The 13,629-nt window shown below is 52.6% G+C and overlaps 1 protein-coding gene across 5 annotated transcripts in view; it reads left to right on the top strand.

Annotated features, from left to right (window-relative positions):
- LOC139228090 (protein PHTF1-like) overlaps positions 1-13,629 on the top strand; it is a 38,877-nt gene that overhangs the window by 10,701 nt on the left and 14,547 nt on the right. For 4 of the 5 annotated variants that reach the window (XM_070859273.1, XM_070859272.1, XM_070859271.1 and 1 more), the window contains exons 2-9: positions 1,628-1,703; positions 2,630-2,686; positions 5,493-5,562; positions 7,060-7,218; positions 7,337-7,493; positions 10,856-10,928; positions 11,813-11,971; positions 13,424-13,513. In XM_070859273.1, the coding sequence (XP_070715374.1) occupies positions 1,659-1,703; positions 2,630-2,686; positions 5,493-5,562; positions 7,060-7,218; positions 7,337-7,493; positions 10,856-10,928; positions 11,813-11,971; positions 13,424-13,513 (810 nt within the window). In that variant the 5' untranslated portion in view covers positions 1,628-1,658. Of the gene's footprint in view, positions 1-1,627; positions 1,704-2,629; positions 2,687-5,492; positions 5,563-7,059; positions 7,219-7,336; positions 7,494-10,855; positions 10,929-11,812; positions 11,972-13,423; positions 13,514-13,629 lie in introns of those variants that run through there. The other variant, XM_070859275.1, reaches the window with a different exon arrangement.

The raw sequence follows: 13,629 nt of genomic DNA, 5'->3' as shown, positions 1-13,629 counted from the left end.
GAGGGGGAGAGTGGGGTCACTGGGGGGGGGAGAGTGGAGTCACTGGGGGGAGGGGGAGAGAGGGGTCACTGGGGGGGGGAGAGAGGGGTCACTGGGGGAGGGGGGTCACTGGGGGAGGGGGTGAGTGGGGTCACGGGGGAGGGGGGGAGTGGGGTCACGGGGAGGGGGGGAGTGGGGTCACGGGGGGAGGGGGAGAGAGGGGTTACTGGGGGGGAGAGAGGGGTCACTGGGGGGAGGGGGGTCACTGGGGGAGGGGGTGAGTGGGGTCACGGGGGAGGGGGGAGGGGGGTCACGGGGGGAGGGGGGAGAGAGGGGTCACTGGGGGGGAGAGAGGGGTCACTGGGGGAAAGGGGAGATTGGGGTCACTGGGGGAGAGGTCACTGGGGGAATGGGGAGAGTGGGGTCACTGGGGGGAGGGGGAGAGAGGGGTCACTGGGGGGGGGGAGAGAGGGGTCACTGGGGGGAGGGGGGTCACTGGGGGGAGGGGGGTCACTGGGGGGAGGGGTGAGTGGGGTCACTGGGGGAGGGGGGGAGTGGGGTCACGGGGGAGGGGGGGAGTGGGGTCACGGGGGGAGGGGGAGAGAGGGGTCACTGGGGGGGAGAGAGGGGTCACTGGGGGGAGGGGAGAGAGGGGTCACTGGGGGGAGAGAGGGGTCACTGGGGGAAAGGGGAGATTGGCGTCACTGGGGGGAGAGGTCACTGGGGGAAGGGGAGAGGTCACTGGGGGAATGGGGAGAGTGGGGTCACTGGGGGGAGGGGGAGAGTGGGGTCACTGGGGGAAGGGGAGAGTGGGGTCACTGGGGGAAGGGGGAGAGTGGAGTCACTGGGGAAAGGGGGAGAGTGGGGTCACTGGGGGGAGGGGGAGAGAGGGGTCACTGGGGGAGAGGTCACTGGGGGAAGGGGGAGATTGGGGTCACTGGGGGGAAGGGGGAGAGTGGGTCACTGGGGGAAGGGGGTGAGTGGGGTCACTGGGGGAAGGGGAGAGTGGGGTCACTGGGGAGAAGGGGGAGAGTGGGGTCACTGGGGGGAGGGGAGAGAGGGGTCACTGGGGGAGGGGAGAGAGGGGTCACTGGGGGGGAGGGGGAGAGTGGGGTCACTGGGGAGGGGGGAGAGAGGGGTCACTGGGGGGAGGGGGAGAGAGGGGTCACTGGGGCGGAGGGGGAGAGTGGGGTCACTGGGGAGGGGGGAGAGTGGGGTCACTGGGGGAAGGGGGAGAGTGGGGTCACTTGGGGGGAGGGGGAGAGTGGGGTCACTGGGGGGAGGGGGAGAGTGGGGTCACTGGGGGAGGGGGAGAGTGGGGTCACTGGGAAAGGGGGAGAGAGGGGTCACTGGGGGGAGGGGGAGAGGGTCACTGGCGGGTAGAGGGGTCAATGGGGGGAGAGAGGTTACGGGGGAGGGATCAATGGGGGGGAAGAGAGGTTACGGGGGGAGGGGTTGGGGTCACTGGGGGGATAGAGGAGTGCAGTGTTGTCTATTCCCGGGGTTCCAGGTGTTACCCTTCTGACATCGCTCTGTGTAAGTTCGGTTTTTGGGGTTCAGGTTTGTTGGCGATGGTGAAAACTGCCCGTTGTGCCTGAGACCGAGGCCCAGACACGCCTCCTGCCTTATCACCATTCTCCTTTTCCAGGTAAGATGAGACGCTGGTGATCGAGAACCAAATGGCCTCGAAATCAACTGACGCCATCACATGGTACCAGAGAAAGGTTCGTACCAACATCTGGGGCAACAGAGCTAGAGCCTGGCATTCAGAGGGGCATTGGGCCCACCGCTCCGTGCCGGGGTTTATTCTCGCCCCCTCCCACCCATCTCCATCTCACCCCATCACCATATCCTTCTATACCTTTCCCCCTCATGTGTTTATCCAGCTTCCCCTTAAATGCATCGATACTATTCACCTCAACCCCTCCCTGTGGCAGCGAGTTCCACATTCTCACCACTCTCTGGGTAAAGAAGTTTCTCCTGATTTCCCCATTGGGTTTATTAGTGACTGATATTTATGGTCTCTAATTCTGGTTTCCCCCACAAGCGGAACCATCTCTACGTTTACTGCATCGAACCCCTTCTTAATTGTAAAGACATCTATCAGGTCAACCCTCAACCTTCTCTCTTCCAGCAAAAAGAATCTCAGCCTGTTCAGTTTTTCCTGCTAGCTCCAGCCTTTGTGACTCTAATTCGGCGTGAAATATTAGTTTAAGATATTTTTCATGTTCTCTCTTTTGTGGTCCTTATTTGTTTTAATCGACTGCCGTTTGATGGTTTGTAAAAAATAGCAGAGGCCGTGTAACAAGCCACGGGGTGGTGGTTGAACAACTGGGTATTGAGCAGGAATTCACTTTCGGGGAGTGTGGATACAAGATGTTTCTTTGTTTTCACTTTCCACTCACACACTTGCTCACACAAACTTGCACATGCACAGACACGCTCTCACTCAAGCATGCACACTCTCGCGCTCTGACACTCACTCACACACTCGCTCCCTCTCCCCCTGCACTTAGTGTTTCTCATTGGTGAGTTACTGAAAGCCAGGCAATATTCACACGTTTCCATACAGCGCTGCTTGCAACACACAGCTGCCCACCCATCGGTCACCAACTAACAATTTGCCTGATTGGAATTCTTACTGTTTCAGATCGGGGCATACGACCAGCAGATCTGGGAAAAGTCGATCGAGCAGACGGAGATTAAGGTGGGCCACGTGACCCGTGTAACACTTGGATAGAATGCACCAAGCCTCTCGCTCGCCCTGTGATTGAGAGCCAGGTCACACTCGCTTTCCCCACAGCGTGGCTCGGGGTTGGGGGAGGGGGGTGGTTTGTGACTGGAAGGATGTTTCCAGTGGGGTTCCCCGGGGCTCAGTACTGGGTCCCTTGCTTTTTGCGATATATATCAATGATTTAGATTTGAATATAGGGAGTATGATTAAGAAGTTTGCAGACGACACTAAAATTGGCTGTGTGGTTGATAATGAAGAGGAAAGTCATGGGTTGCAGGAGGATATCAATCTACTGGTCAGGTGGTCAGAGCAGTGGCAAATGGAATTAAATTCAGAGAAGTGTGAGGTAATGCACTTTGGGAGGGCTGATGAGGAAAGGGTTTACACATTCAGCGGTAGGCCACTTAATAGTGTAGATGAACAAAGGGACCTTGGAGTGTTTGTCCACAGATCCCTGAAAGTAGCAGGCCAGGTGGATAAGGTGGTTAAAAAGGCATACGGAATGCTTGCCTTTATTGGCCGAGAATATAAGAGCAGGGAGGTTATGCTTAAATTGTATAATATTTTGGTTAGGCCACAGCTGGAGTACTGCGTGCAGTTCTGGTCGCCGTATTATAGGAAGGACGTGATTGCAGGAGAGAGGGTGCAGAGGAGATTTACGAGGATGCTGCCTGGAATGGAGAATCTTAGTTATGAGGGCAGATTGGATAGGCTGGGTTTGTTCTCACTGGAACAGAAGAGGTTGAGAGGAGACCTCATTGAGATGTACAAAATATTGAAGGACCTGGACATGGTGGATAGCAAGGGTCTATTTCCATTGGTGGAGGGGCCTATTACGAGGGGCATAGTTTTAAGGTGGATGGTGGAAGGTTTAGAGGGGATTTGAGGGGGGCTTCTTTACGCAGAGGGTTGTGGGGGTCTGGAACTCGCTGCCTGGAAGAGTGGTGGATGCAGAAACCCTCACCACTTTTAAGAGAAGGTTGGATGGGCACTTAAAGTGCAGTAACCTGCAGGGTTACAGACCTCAAGCTGATAATTGGGATCAGACTGGATAACCTCTTGTTGGATGGTGAAGATATAATGGTAAGTACTGCAGGGAATAGAATACGGCCAGGGTGATCTCCTGGACTAGTGTCGATCGCCTGGATGGGTCGGAGAGGAATTTTCCCAAATTTTTTTTCCCCCAATGGGCCTGGGTTTTTATCTGGTTTTGCCTCTCCCAGGAGATCACTTGCTCCGGTTGGGGTGGAGTGCAGAATGTTTCAGTAAAATGGGTGTCGCAGTTGTGTGAGGCGGACTGGGTGGGCTGGGTGCTCTTTACCTTTCCGTCATTGTTTGTAGGTTTATGTGTAACCTTCAGGGCTGCTGACCGAGGGCCGTGCGGCTCTTTGTCGGCCGGCGCGGACACGATGGGCCGGAATGGCCTCCTTCTGCGCTGTAAATTTCTGTGTTCCTGGTTGTGACACAGTGCTTCGGGTGCCCGGTGATTAATCCACCGAGCACAGTCAGTGAGTCCCCATGGTTGTTAAACTCGCTGCATGGCCACAGTTGGCCAGGGCTCCCGCCATTCTTGATTAACAATCTCACAGATCTGCTTTTGCTAAGTCAGGAAGACTGGGGGCGCGGGGAGGAGACCCGCTATCGTTCCTGGTCCCAGGGTCAAAATATAAATAAAGGGTTGAAGTTTTTTTTTAAAAAAAAGCAATCCTTTCCAGTAACGATTATACTTTATTGCACACCACCTTGCTCGCAGGGATTGGTCAGTGTGTGTGTCGCGGGTCTCGATTAATCTGCGTGTATAGTGAGTACCAACTGGTCAGTGTAGGGCATGGCCTCGCCCCTCCCTACCTATCTCTGTAATCTCCTCCGGCCCCATAACCCCCTCCCCCCCCCCCCCCCCCCCCCCGAGATGTTTGCGGCTCTGGGGGGGCTGTGCCTCACATGCTCTCTCCGCACTGAGCCCCCCACGTGGCCTGCTGCCAGGCTCCACACATTTCTAACATGCCTGGGAATTCCTCGAGCACTGAGCTGCAGACTAAACAATTTAATAAACGGAAGCATCAATTCTATAGGGAGCATACAGCGTTGTTCATATCCAAGTGACAATCGACATTCTGCCCTCTTGAGCATCCCTGATTATAATCGCTCCACCGTCGGTGGCCGTGCCTTCTGTTGCCTGGGCCCCAAGCTCTGGAACTCCCTCCCTAAACCTCTCTCTCCTCCTTTAAGACACTCCTTAAAACCGACCTCTTTGACCAAGCATTTTGTCACCTGCGCTAATTTCTACTTGCGTGTCTCGGTGTCAGAGTATGTCTGATAACGCGGACATGGACCAATCAGTGTAGAGCCCGTTCTACAATAACCCGCCTTGAACCATTTAGTTACATTAAAGATGCTATATAAATGTAAGTTGTTGCAAATTGGAAAATATTGTGATGGAGGTTTGTGGCAGCGGCTGGTACCCTGGTGACCATGATTGCACCGACCGTGTCTGCCCCAGGGGTCCGCACACCGTCCTGTCGATCGTCACTTGGATAGGAACACCACTGAATGTTCCCGATAAAATTCATGCCTCCGTTTGTTAAATTGTTTAGTCTGCAGCACAGTGCTCGAGGAATCCCCAGGTGTGTTAGAAATATTGTGGAGCCTGTCAGCGGGTCACGTGAGGGGCTCAGTGTGCAGAGAGCATGTGAGGCGCAGCCCCCCGAACCACATGCGCTCGAACGCCTGTTGGAGGAGGTGCAGCATTGTTAAACGAAACATGTTTGCTTAATCCCAGGGACTACGAAGCAAGCCGAAAAAGACGGGCCGGATAAAGTCGGAGCTGATCGATGTCGACCTTGTCAGAGGTGAGGGCAGTGAGGGAGCTTTCTCCATTTATAAAAAGAAATCACATTCGGCCTTTTTAATCTCGCTCAGCTTTTGCTGCCGTAAAACAGTTACATTTTGTTTGTTTTTTTTAGGAACCCAATTCTCAGCAAATTAAATAATCACACACAATGTACATCACAGAAACAGGCCATTGGGCCCACCACTCCACACCAGCCCCCTCCCACCCCATCACCATATCCTTCTATTCCTTTCTCCCTCATGTGTTTATCCAGCTTCCCCTTAAACACATCGATACTATTCACCTCAACCCCTCCCTGTGGCAGCGAGTTCCACATTCTCACCGCTCTCTGGGGAAAGAAGTTTCTCCTGAATTCCCCATTGGATTTATTAGTGACTGCCTATATTGATGGCCCCTAGATTTGAACTTCCTCCACAAGTCTCTACGTTTACTCTCTCAAACCCTGTTGTAACCTTGGAGACTTCTATCATGTCACCTCTCAGCCATCTCTTTTCGAGAGAAAAGTCCTCTAGCCTCTTCAGTTTTCCTGAGAGTTAGAATAGGACGATACAGCACACTGTGCTGGCTCTGTGACGGAGCGATCCAATCAGTCCCACTCCCCCCGCTCTTTCCCCACAACCCTGTGAATGTTTCCCCTATTTATCCAATTCCCGGTTTGAAAGTCACTATTGAATCTGCTCCCACCGCCCTGTCAGGCAGCGCGTTCCCGATCACAACAACTCGCTGCGAAAATCCATTGTTTTCTGTGTCCTTTAGTTCCCGATCCTCGGAAGCAGGTTCTCCTTATTTAGAGTATCAGCCGTGACTCAGTGGGCAGCACCCTTACCTCTGAGTCCGAAGGTTGTGGGTTCAAGTCCCACTCCAGGGACTTGAGCACATAAATCCAGGCTGACACTCCCAGTGCAGTGCTGAGGGAGTGCTGCACTGTCGGAGGTGCCGACTTTGGGATGAGATGTTAAAACAAGGCCCCGTCTGCTCTCTCAGGTGGACATAAAGAGCACTATTTCGAAGCAGAGCAGGGGAGATCTCCCGGTGTCCTGGGGCCTATATTTATCACTCAATCAACATCACTAAAACAGATTATCTGGTTATTATCACATTGCTGTTTGTGGGAGCTTGCTGTGCACAAATTGGCTGCTGCGATTCGCACATTACAACAGTGACTGCTCTTCAAAAGTACTTCTTTGGCTGTAAAGTGCTTTGAGGTGTCTTTAAAGCTGCTCTATAAATGCAAGTCTTTTTCTTTCTTTTTGTTCCTTCCATCCTTCCCTTCCCTTCCCCTCCTTTCCTTCTTTCAACCTCTTTGTGGCTTTGAACACCTTTATCAAATCGCCCCTTATATAGCCTCTCAGTGCTGTTATCATAGAATGATGGATCGTTATGGCACAGAAGGAGGCCATGCGACCTATGCTCTCTGTGTCGGCCGTGTGATGATGATTTTGCACCTTCTCCGCTGCCTCTACATCCTTTCTAACCATTTGTCTTCATTGTCCAGGTTCAACCTTTATCAAAGCAAAGCCCGAAAGCCCGTGGACCTCGCTGACGCGGAAGGGAATCGTGCGCGTCTTGTTCTTCCCGTTCTTCAGCCACTGGTGGATCCAGGTCACCTCCCTGGGAACATTCACATGGCTCCTGCTGCTCTACTTCCTGGAAGGTGCGTTGCAAAAACATTCTGGAACATTCACCCTTCCCGCCGCGACTGCGCTCCCCCGCCCCCCCCCCCAGCTGTTGTGTCGAGAGCGACACCGACTCTGTCTTTCTGTGTTTTCAAGTGGTCACAATCGGCCTGTATCTGCTGGTGCCAGTTTTGTACATCAGTGAAATCGTCAGCCCCATGGTCCTGATGCTGCTGCTGGGGACAGTGCATTGCCAGATCGTCTCGACCCAGAGACACACCGCTTCCCCCACCAACGGAGGCCGGCGCAGGAGGTGAGCTTTGCGACCTTACAAACAACTTTACCCTGCCTGGTGACGCGCAGAATTAACGTCCATAAACCTTCCTGTAATTCCCAAATTTAATAGATTAAAAATCATGAATATGAACGAATTTCGTGTCAATTTATTTCTTATTATAAATACCCCTCAACATTCCTAATGGTAATTGACTCTCAAACTGTGGTGCTGCAGCGCCACCCCCCCACTGGCAGGAGCGTGTAATTACAACGTGACCAGTTCAGGTACATTGTTCCCATTATGAATGTTGACATTGGAATTTATAATGAAAATATATAAAAATAATGAATGTACAGCTTTAGAATAGGCCCTGAGTTATGACTGTGCACTGGTCCAGTTATCCACACACGGGATCCTTGGCTTTATAAACAGAGGCTTAGAGCACAAAGCACGGTAGTTACGCTAAACCGTTTATAGGCCCCAGCTGGCGTATTGCGGCCAATTCTGGGCATCGCACTTTAAGAAGGATTTCAAGGCCTTGGAGAGGGCGCAGAGGAGATTTACTGGAATGGTCCCGGGGATGAGGGACTTCAGTTATGTGGGGAGACTGGAGAAGCTGGGGTTATTCTCCTTAACGTAGAAACATAGAAAATAGGTGCAGGAGCAGGCCATTCGGCCCTTCGAGCTTGCACCGCCATTCAATGAGATCATGGCTGATCATTCACCTCAGTACCCCTTTCCTGCTTTTTCTCCATACCCCTTGATCCCTTTAGCTGTAAGGGCCATATCTAACTCCCTCTTGAATATATCCAATGAACTGGCATCAACAACTCTCTGCGGCAGGAAATTCCACAGGTTCACCACTCTCTGGGTGAAGAAGTTTCTCCTCATCTCGGTCCTAAATGGCCTATCCCTTATCCTTAGACTGTGACCCCTGGTTCTGGACTTCCCCAACATCGGGAACATTATTCCCACATCTAACCTGTCCAGTCCCGTCAGAATCTTGTTCGTTTCTATGAGATCCCCTCTCATCCTTCTAAACTCCAGTGAATAAAGGCCCAGTTGATCCAGTCTCTCCTCATATGACAGTCCAGCCATCCCTGGAATCAGTCTGGTGAACCTTTGCTGCACTCCCTCAATAGCAAGAACGTCCTTCCTCAGATTAGGAGACCAAAACTGAACACAATATTCCAGCTGAGGCTCCTATACTCAAATCCCCTAGCTATGAAGGCCAACATACCATTTGCCTTCTTCACCGCCTGCTCTACCTGCATGCCAACTTTCAATGACTGATGTACCACGACACCCAGGTCTCGTTGCACCTCCCCTTTTCCTAATCTGCCGCCATTCAGATAATCTGCCTTCGTGTTTTTGCCCCCAAAATGGATAACCTCACATTTATCCACATTATATTGCATCTGCCATGCATTTGTCCACTCACCTAACCTGTCCAAGTCACCCTGCAGCTTCTTAGCATCTTCCTCACAGCTCACACCGCCACCCAGTTTAGTGTCATCTGCAAACTTGGAGATATTACACTCAATTCCTTCATCTAAATCGTTAATGTATATTGTAAAGAGCTGTGGTCCCAGCACTGAGCCCTGCGGCACTCCACTAGTCACTGCCTGCCATTATGAAAAGGACCCGTTTATCCCGACTCTCTGCTTCCTGTCTGCCAATTAGTTCTCTATCCACATCAGTACATTGCCCCCAATACCATGCGCTTTGATTTTGCACACCAATCTCTTGTGCGAGACCTTTTGAAAGTAAGAATACACCACATCCACTGGTTCTCCCTTGTCCACTCTGCTAGTTACATCCTCAAAAAATTCCAGAAGATTCGTCAAGCATGATTTCCCTTTCATAAATCCATGCTGACTTGGCCCGATCCTGTCACTGCTTTCCAAATGCGCTGCTATTTCATCCTTAATAATTGATTCCAACATTTTCCCCACTACTGATGTCAGGCTAACCGGTCTATAATTACCCGTTTTCTCTCTCCCTCCCTTTTTAAAAAGTGGTGTTACATTAGCTACCCTCCAGTCTTTAGGAACTGATCCAGAGTCGATAGACTGTTGGAAAATGATCACCAATGCATCCACTATTTCTAGGGCCACTTCCTTAAGTACTCTGGGATGCAGACTATCAGGCCCCGGGGATTTATCGGCCTTCAATCCCATCGATTTCCCTAACACGATTTCCCTAACACAATTTCCCGCCTAATAAGGATTTCCTTCAGTTCCTCCTTCTCACTCGACCCTCAGTCCCCTAGTACATTCGGAAGGTTATTTGTGTCTTCCTTCGTGAAGACAGAACCAAAGTATTTGTTCAATTGGTCTGACATTTCTTTGTTCCCCATTATAAATTCACCTGAATCTGACTGCAAGGGACCTACATTTGTCTTCACTAATCTTTTTCTCTTCACATATTTATAGAAGCTTTTGTAGTCAGTTTTTATGTTCCCAGCAAGCTTCCTCTCATACTCTATTTTCCCCCTCCTCATTAAACCCTTTGTCCTCCTCTGCTGAATTCTAAATTTCTCCCAATCCTCAGGTTTGCTGCTTTTTTTGGCCAATGTATATGCCTCTTCCTTGGATTTAACACTATCCTTAATTTCTCTTGTTAGCCACGGTTGAGCCACCTTCCCCGTTTTATTTTATTTTTGTTCCAGGGATGTGCAAAGAGCCGAGATCCTCCCCCCCCCCCCCCCCCAGAGATCCCCCGCAGGGACACCCCCCCCCCCCCCCAGTGATCCCCCGCAGGGACACCCCCCCCCTCACCCTCAGTGATCCCCCGCAGGGACACCCCCCCCCCCCCCCCCCAAAGATCCCCCGCAGGGACACCCCCCCCCTCACCCTCAGTGATCCCCCGCAGGGACACCCCCCCCCCCCCCCCCCCAGAGATCCCCCGCAGGGACACCCCCCCCAGAGATCCCCCCAGAGATCCCCCGCAGGGACACCCCCCCCCCTCCAGAGATCCCCCGCAGGGACACCCCCCCCCCAAGATCCCCCGCAGGGACACCCCCCCCCCCCCAGAGATCCCCCCTCACCCTCAGTGATCCCCCGCAGGGACACCCCCCCCCCCCCCCCCCAGAGATCCCCCGCAGGGACACCCCCCCCCCTCCAGAGATCCCCCGCAGGGACACCCCCCCCCCAAGATCCCCCGCAGGGACACCCCCCCCCCCCCAGAGATCCCCCCTCACCCTCAGTGATCCCCCGCAGGGACACCCCCCCCCCCCCCCCAGAGATCCCCCGCAGGGACACCCCCCCCCCCCCCCAGAGATCCCCCGCAGGGACACACCCCCCCCAGAGATCCTTACCAGATTCAGGGAATGCTGTAGCTGCATTTTATTCCCTCAAGCTTACATGTTTAATGAAGTGTATTTTCCTTTCCCCCAGAGGGACGCAGACCAGGAACCTGTTGAGGAAGCTGGGTCGGTGCTCCACGGGCCCAAGCTCCAACCTTCGCAGAGTGAGTCTCCTCACCGTCTTTGGAAAGATTTGATGCGCACGGTTAGAACATCAGGAACAGGAGGAGGCCATTCAGCCCCTCGAGCCTGTTACACAGGAACAGGAGGAGGCCATTCAGCCCCTCGAGCCTGTTACACAGGAACAGGAGGAGGCCCATTCAGCCCCTCGAGCCTGTTACACAGGAACAGGAGGAGGCCATTCAGCCCCTCGAGCCTGTTACACAGGAACAGGAGGCCATTCAGCCCCTCGAGCCTGTTACATGGGAACAGGAGGAGGCCATTCAGCCCCTCGAGCCTGTTACATGGGAACAGGAGGAGGCCCATTCAGCCCCTCGAGCCTGTTACACAGGAACAGGAGGAGGCCATTCAGCCCCTCGAGCCTGCTGCCCCCATTCAATCAGATCATGGCCGGTCTGTACCTTAACTTCATTTCTGGAGCATCTTCTCCATATTCCTCGATGCCTTACCTGTCGATTGGCTGATTACTAGATCGGTTACTAGTACAGGACTAATCTGGAGATTGGTTAATGATGTGTGGGTTAACTAGTAGATTGGTTAATGATGTGTGCATTAACTGGTAGATTGGTTAATGATGTGTGGGTTAACTAGTAGATTGGTTAATGATGTGTGCATTAACTGGTAGATTGGTTAATGATGTGTGGGTTAACTAGTAGATTGGTTAATGATGTGCGCATTAACTGGTAAATTGGTTAATGATGTGTGGGTTAGTTTGCGCTGCCTGCTCACTCATAGTTTCAAATATTTTAAGGGTTTAAAAAAAATCAGCTTGCAGTTGTGGGGCGAGGCAGGGATTGACCCGAGCGTTTGCACCCTGAGGTTTGTGCGAGAATGGGGGCTGGTTTGGAAAGCTGTGTGGTGTTTGCAGGATGCTCAGCACCGAGCAGCACGTCGGGACTCGGACGAGAATTCCAGTGAGGATACGGAGAGCCAATCTCGGAGGCCGCTGCCCCAGCAAAGCATGGCCGCCGCTCTGAGCAACAACACAATGCGACTCAGAAGAAGCGCACAGGGCAAAACTCCCGAGGTAACCACAGGGTTTATTCTCTCTCGCTTACTGTAATTTAATTTCCGTGACGTTAAAAGCTGCACCTCCGGAGACATTTCTGCTCAACTCAAAGCTTCCCACCCCCCGGAATCAATCGGCCACTGCTCATTGATGTTTAATTCCCTCAAGCGAGAGCTGGGCCTGTTACTGGCTGGGGCGGAGATCATAACAACATAAGAAATAGGGGCAGGAGTCGGCCATTCGGCCCCTCGAGCCTGCTCTCCGCCATTCAATAAGATCATGGCTGATCTTCGATCTCAACTCCACTTTCCTGCCTATCCCCATATCCCTTGATTCACTTAATATCCAAAAATCTATCGATCTCCGCCTTGAATATACTCAACGACTGAGCCTCACAGCCCTCTGGGGCAGAGAATTCCAAAGATTCACCACCCTCTGAGTGAAGAAATTCCTCCTCATCTCAGTCCTAAATGGCCGACCCCTTATCCTGAGACCGTGACCCCTGGTTTTAGACTCCCCAGCCCCGGGGGAAACACCCTCCCTGCATCTACCCTGTCAAGCCTCTTACAAAAGGGAGGTCCTTCAGGGAATTCAGGGCAAGGGTGATCTCTTGGACCTGTTTTGATCACCTAGATGGGTCGGAGAGGAATTTCCCAGATTTTTTTTCCCTTAGATTGGCATGGGTTTTTAATCTGTTTTTTCACCTCGCCCAGGAGATCACATTTATTTGGGGTGAGGTTGTATCTATTGTGATACACGAAACTCGCCAAGGCTTCTTCGACAGCACCTCCCAAACCCGCGACCTCTACCACCTAGAAGGACAAGGGCAGCAGGCGCATGGGAACACCACCACCTCCACATTCCCCTCCCAGTCACACACCATCCTGACTGGGAAATATATCGGCCGTTCCTTCATCGTCGCTGGGTCACAATCCTGGAACTCCCTCCCTAACAGCACTGTGGGAGCACCTTCACCACACGGACTGCAGCGGCTCAAGGCGGCAGCTCACCACCACCTTCTCGAGGGGCAATTAGGGATGGCAATTGGGGAGGTGGGTGGGGTGGCTTGACCCATCCACCTCCATGGCACGAACCTGGTATTGCAGTACTTCCAGGAACGGTGCAGTGGCTCTAGGCCTTTTGGCTAAGAACATTGGCGCAGAGTGATCCTTGGCGTGTGCAAGGTGACCTCTGGCGTTTGTGATTTGACAAAGAATTGGAACGATTGGCTACGAATTTCCAAAAAAATAAATAAATAAATAAATAAATGCCGGCCTTGCCAGCGACGCCCACATCCCAGGAACTAATTTTTTTTTAAAGGTATTGCAATTGTGTGGGACAGGCTGGATAGCCCGGGGGGCTTTATCTGTCTGTCACTGTTGGAAATGTAAATGTATTTGTGCAATCAATGCTCTGAAATTCACCGAGTTCTGCCTTCGTTACTGTAACCTCTTTCCCGTCTAATTACAGGGCGGGGAACGAGTTCCGAGATGGGAGAACCTAAAGCGAGATTCTGATAGTTTGCTGGACTCAGAGATTGAATCCACGTCCCTGAATCAGGTGCGCAGACCATCAGCGGGTCTGGCTCAGGGCTGGGGCACAGACACTCAATCCCAGTCACGCGTGAGCCTTTTCCCCTCAGCCCGGCCCGAGAAAGGGGGTGGGAGGGAGGGAGG

This window comes from Pristiophorus japonicus, chromosome 17 (assembly GCF_044704955.1).
Source record: "Pristiophorus japonicus isolate sPriJap1 chromosome 17, sPriJap1.hap1, whole genome shotgun sequence".
Classification (NCBI taxonomy): Eukaryota; Metazoa; Chordata; class Chondrichthyes; family Pristiophoridae; genus Pristiophorus; species Pristiophorus japonicus.
This window is presented reverse-complemented; position numbering and strand designations above follow the sequence as displayed.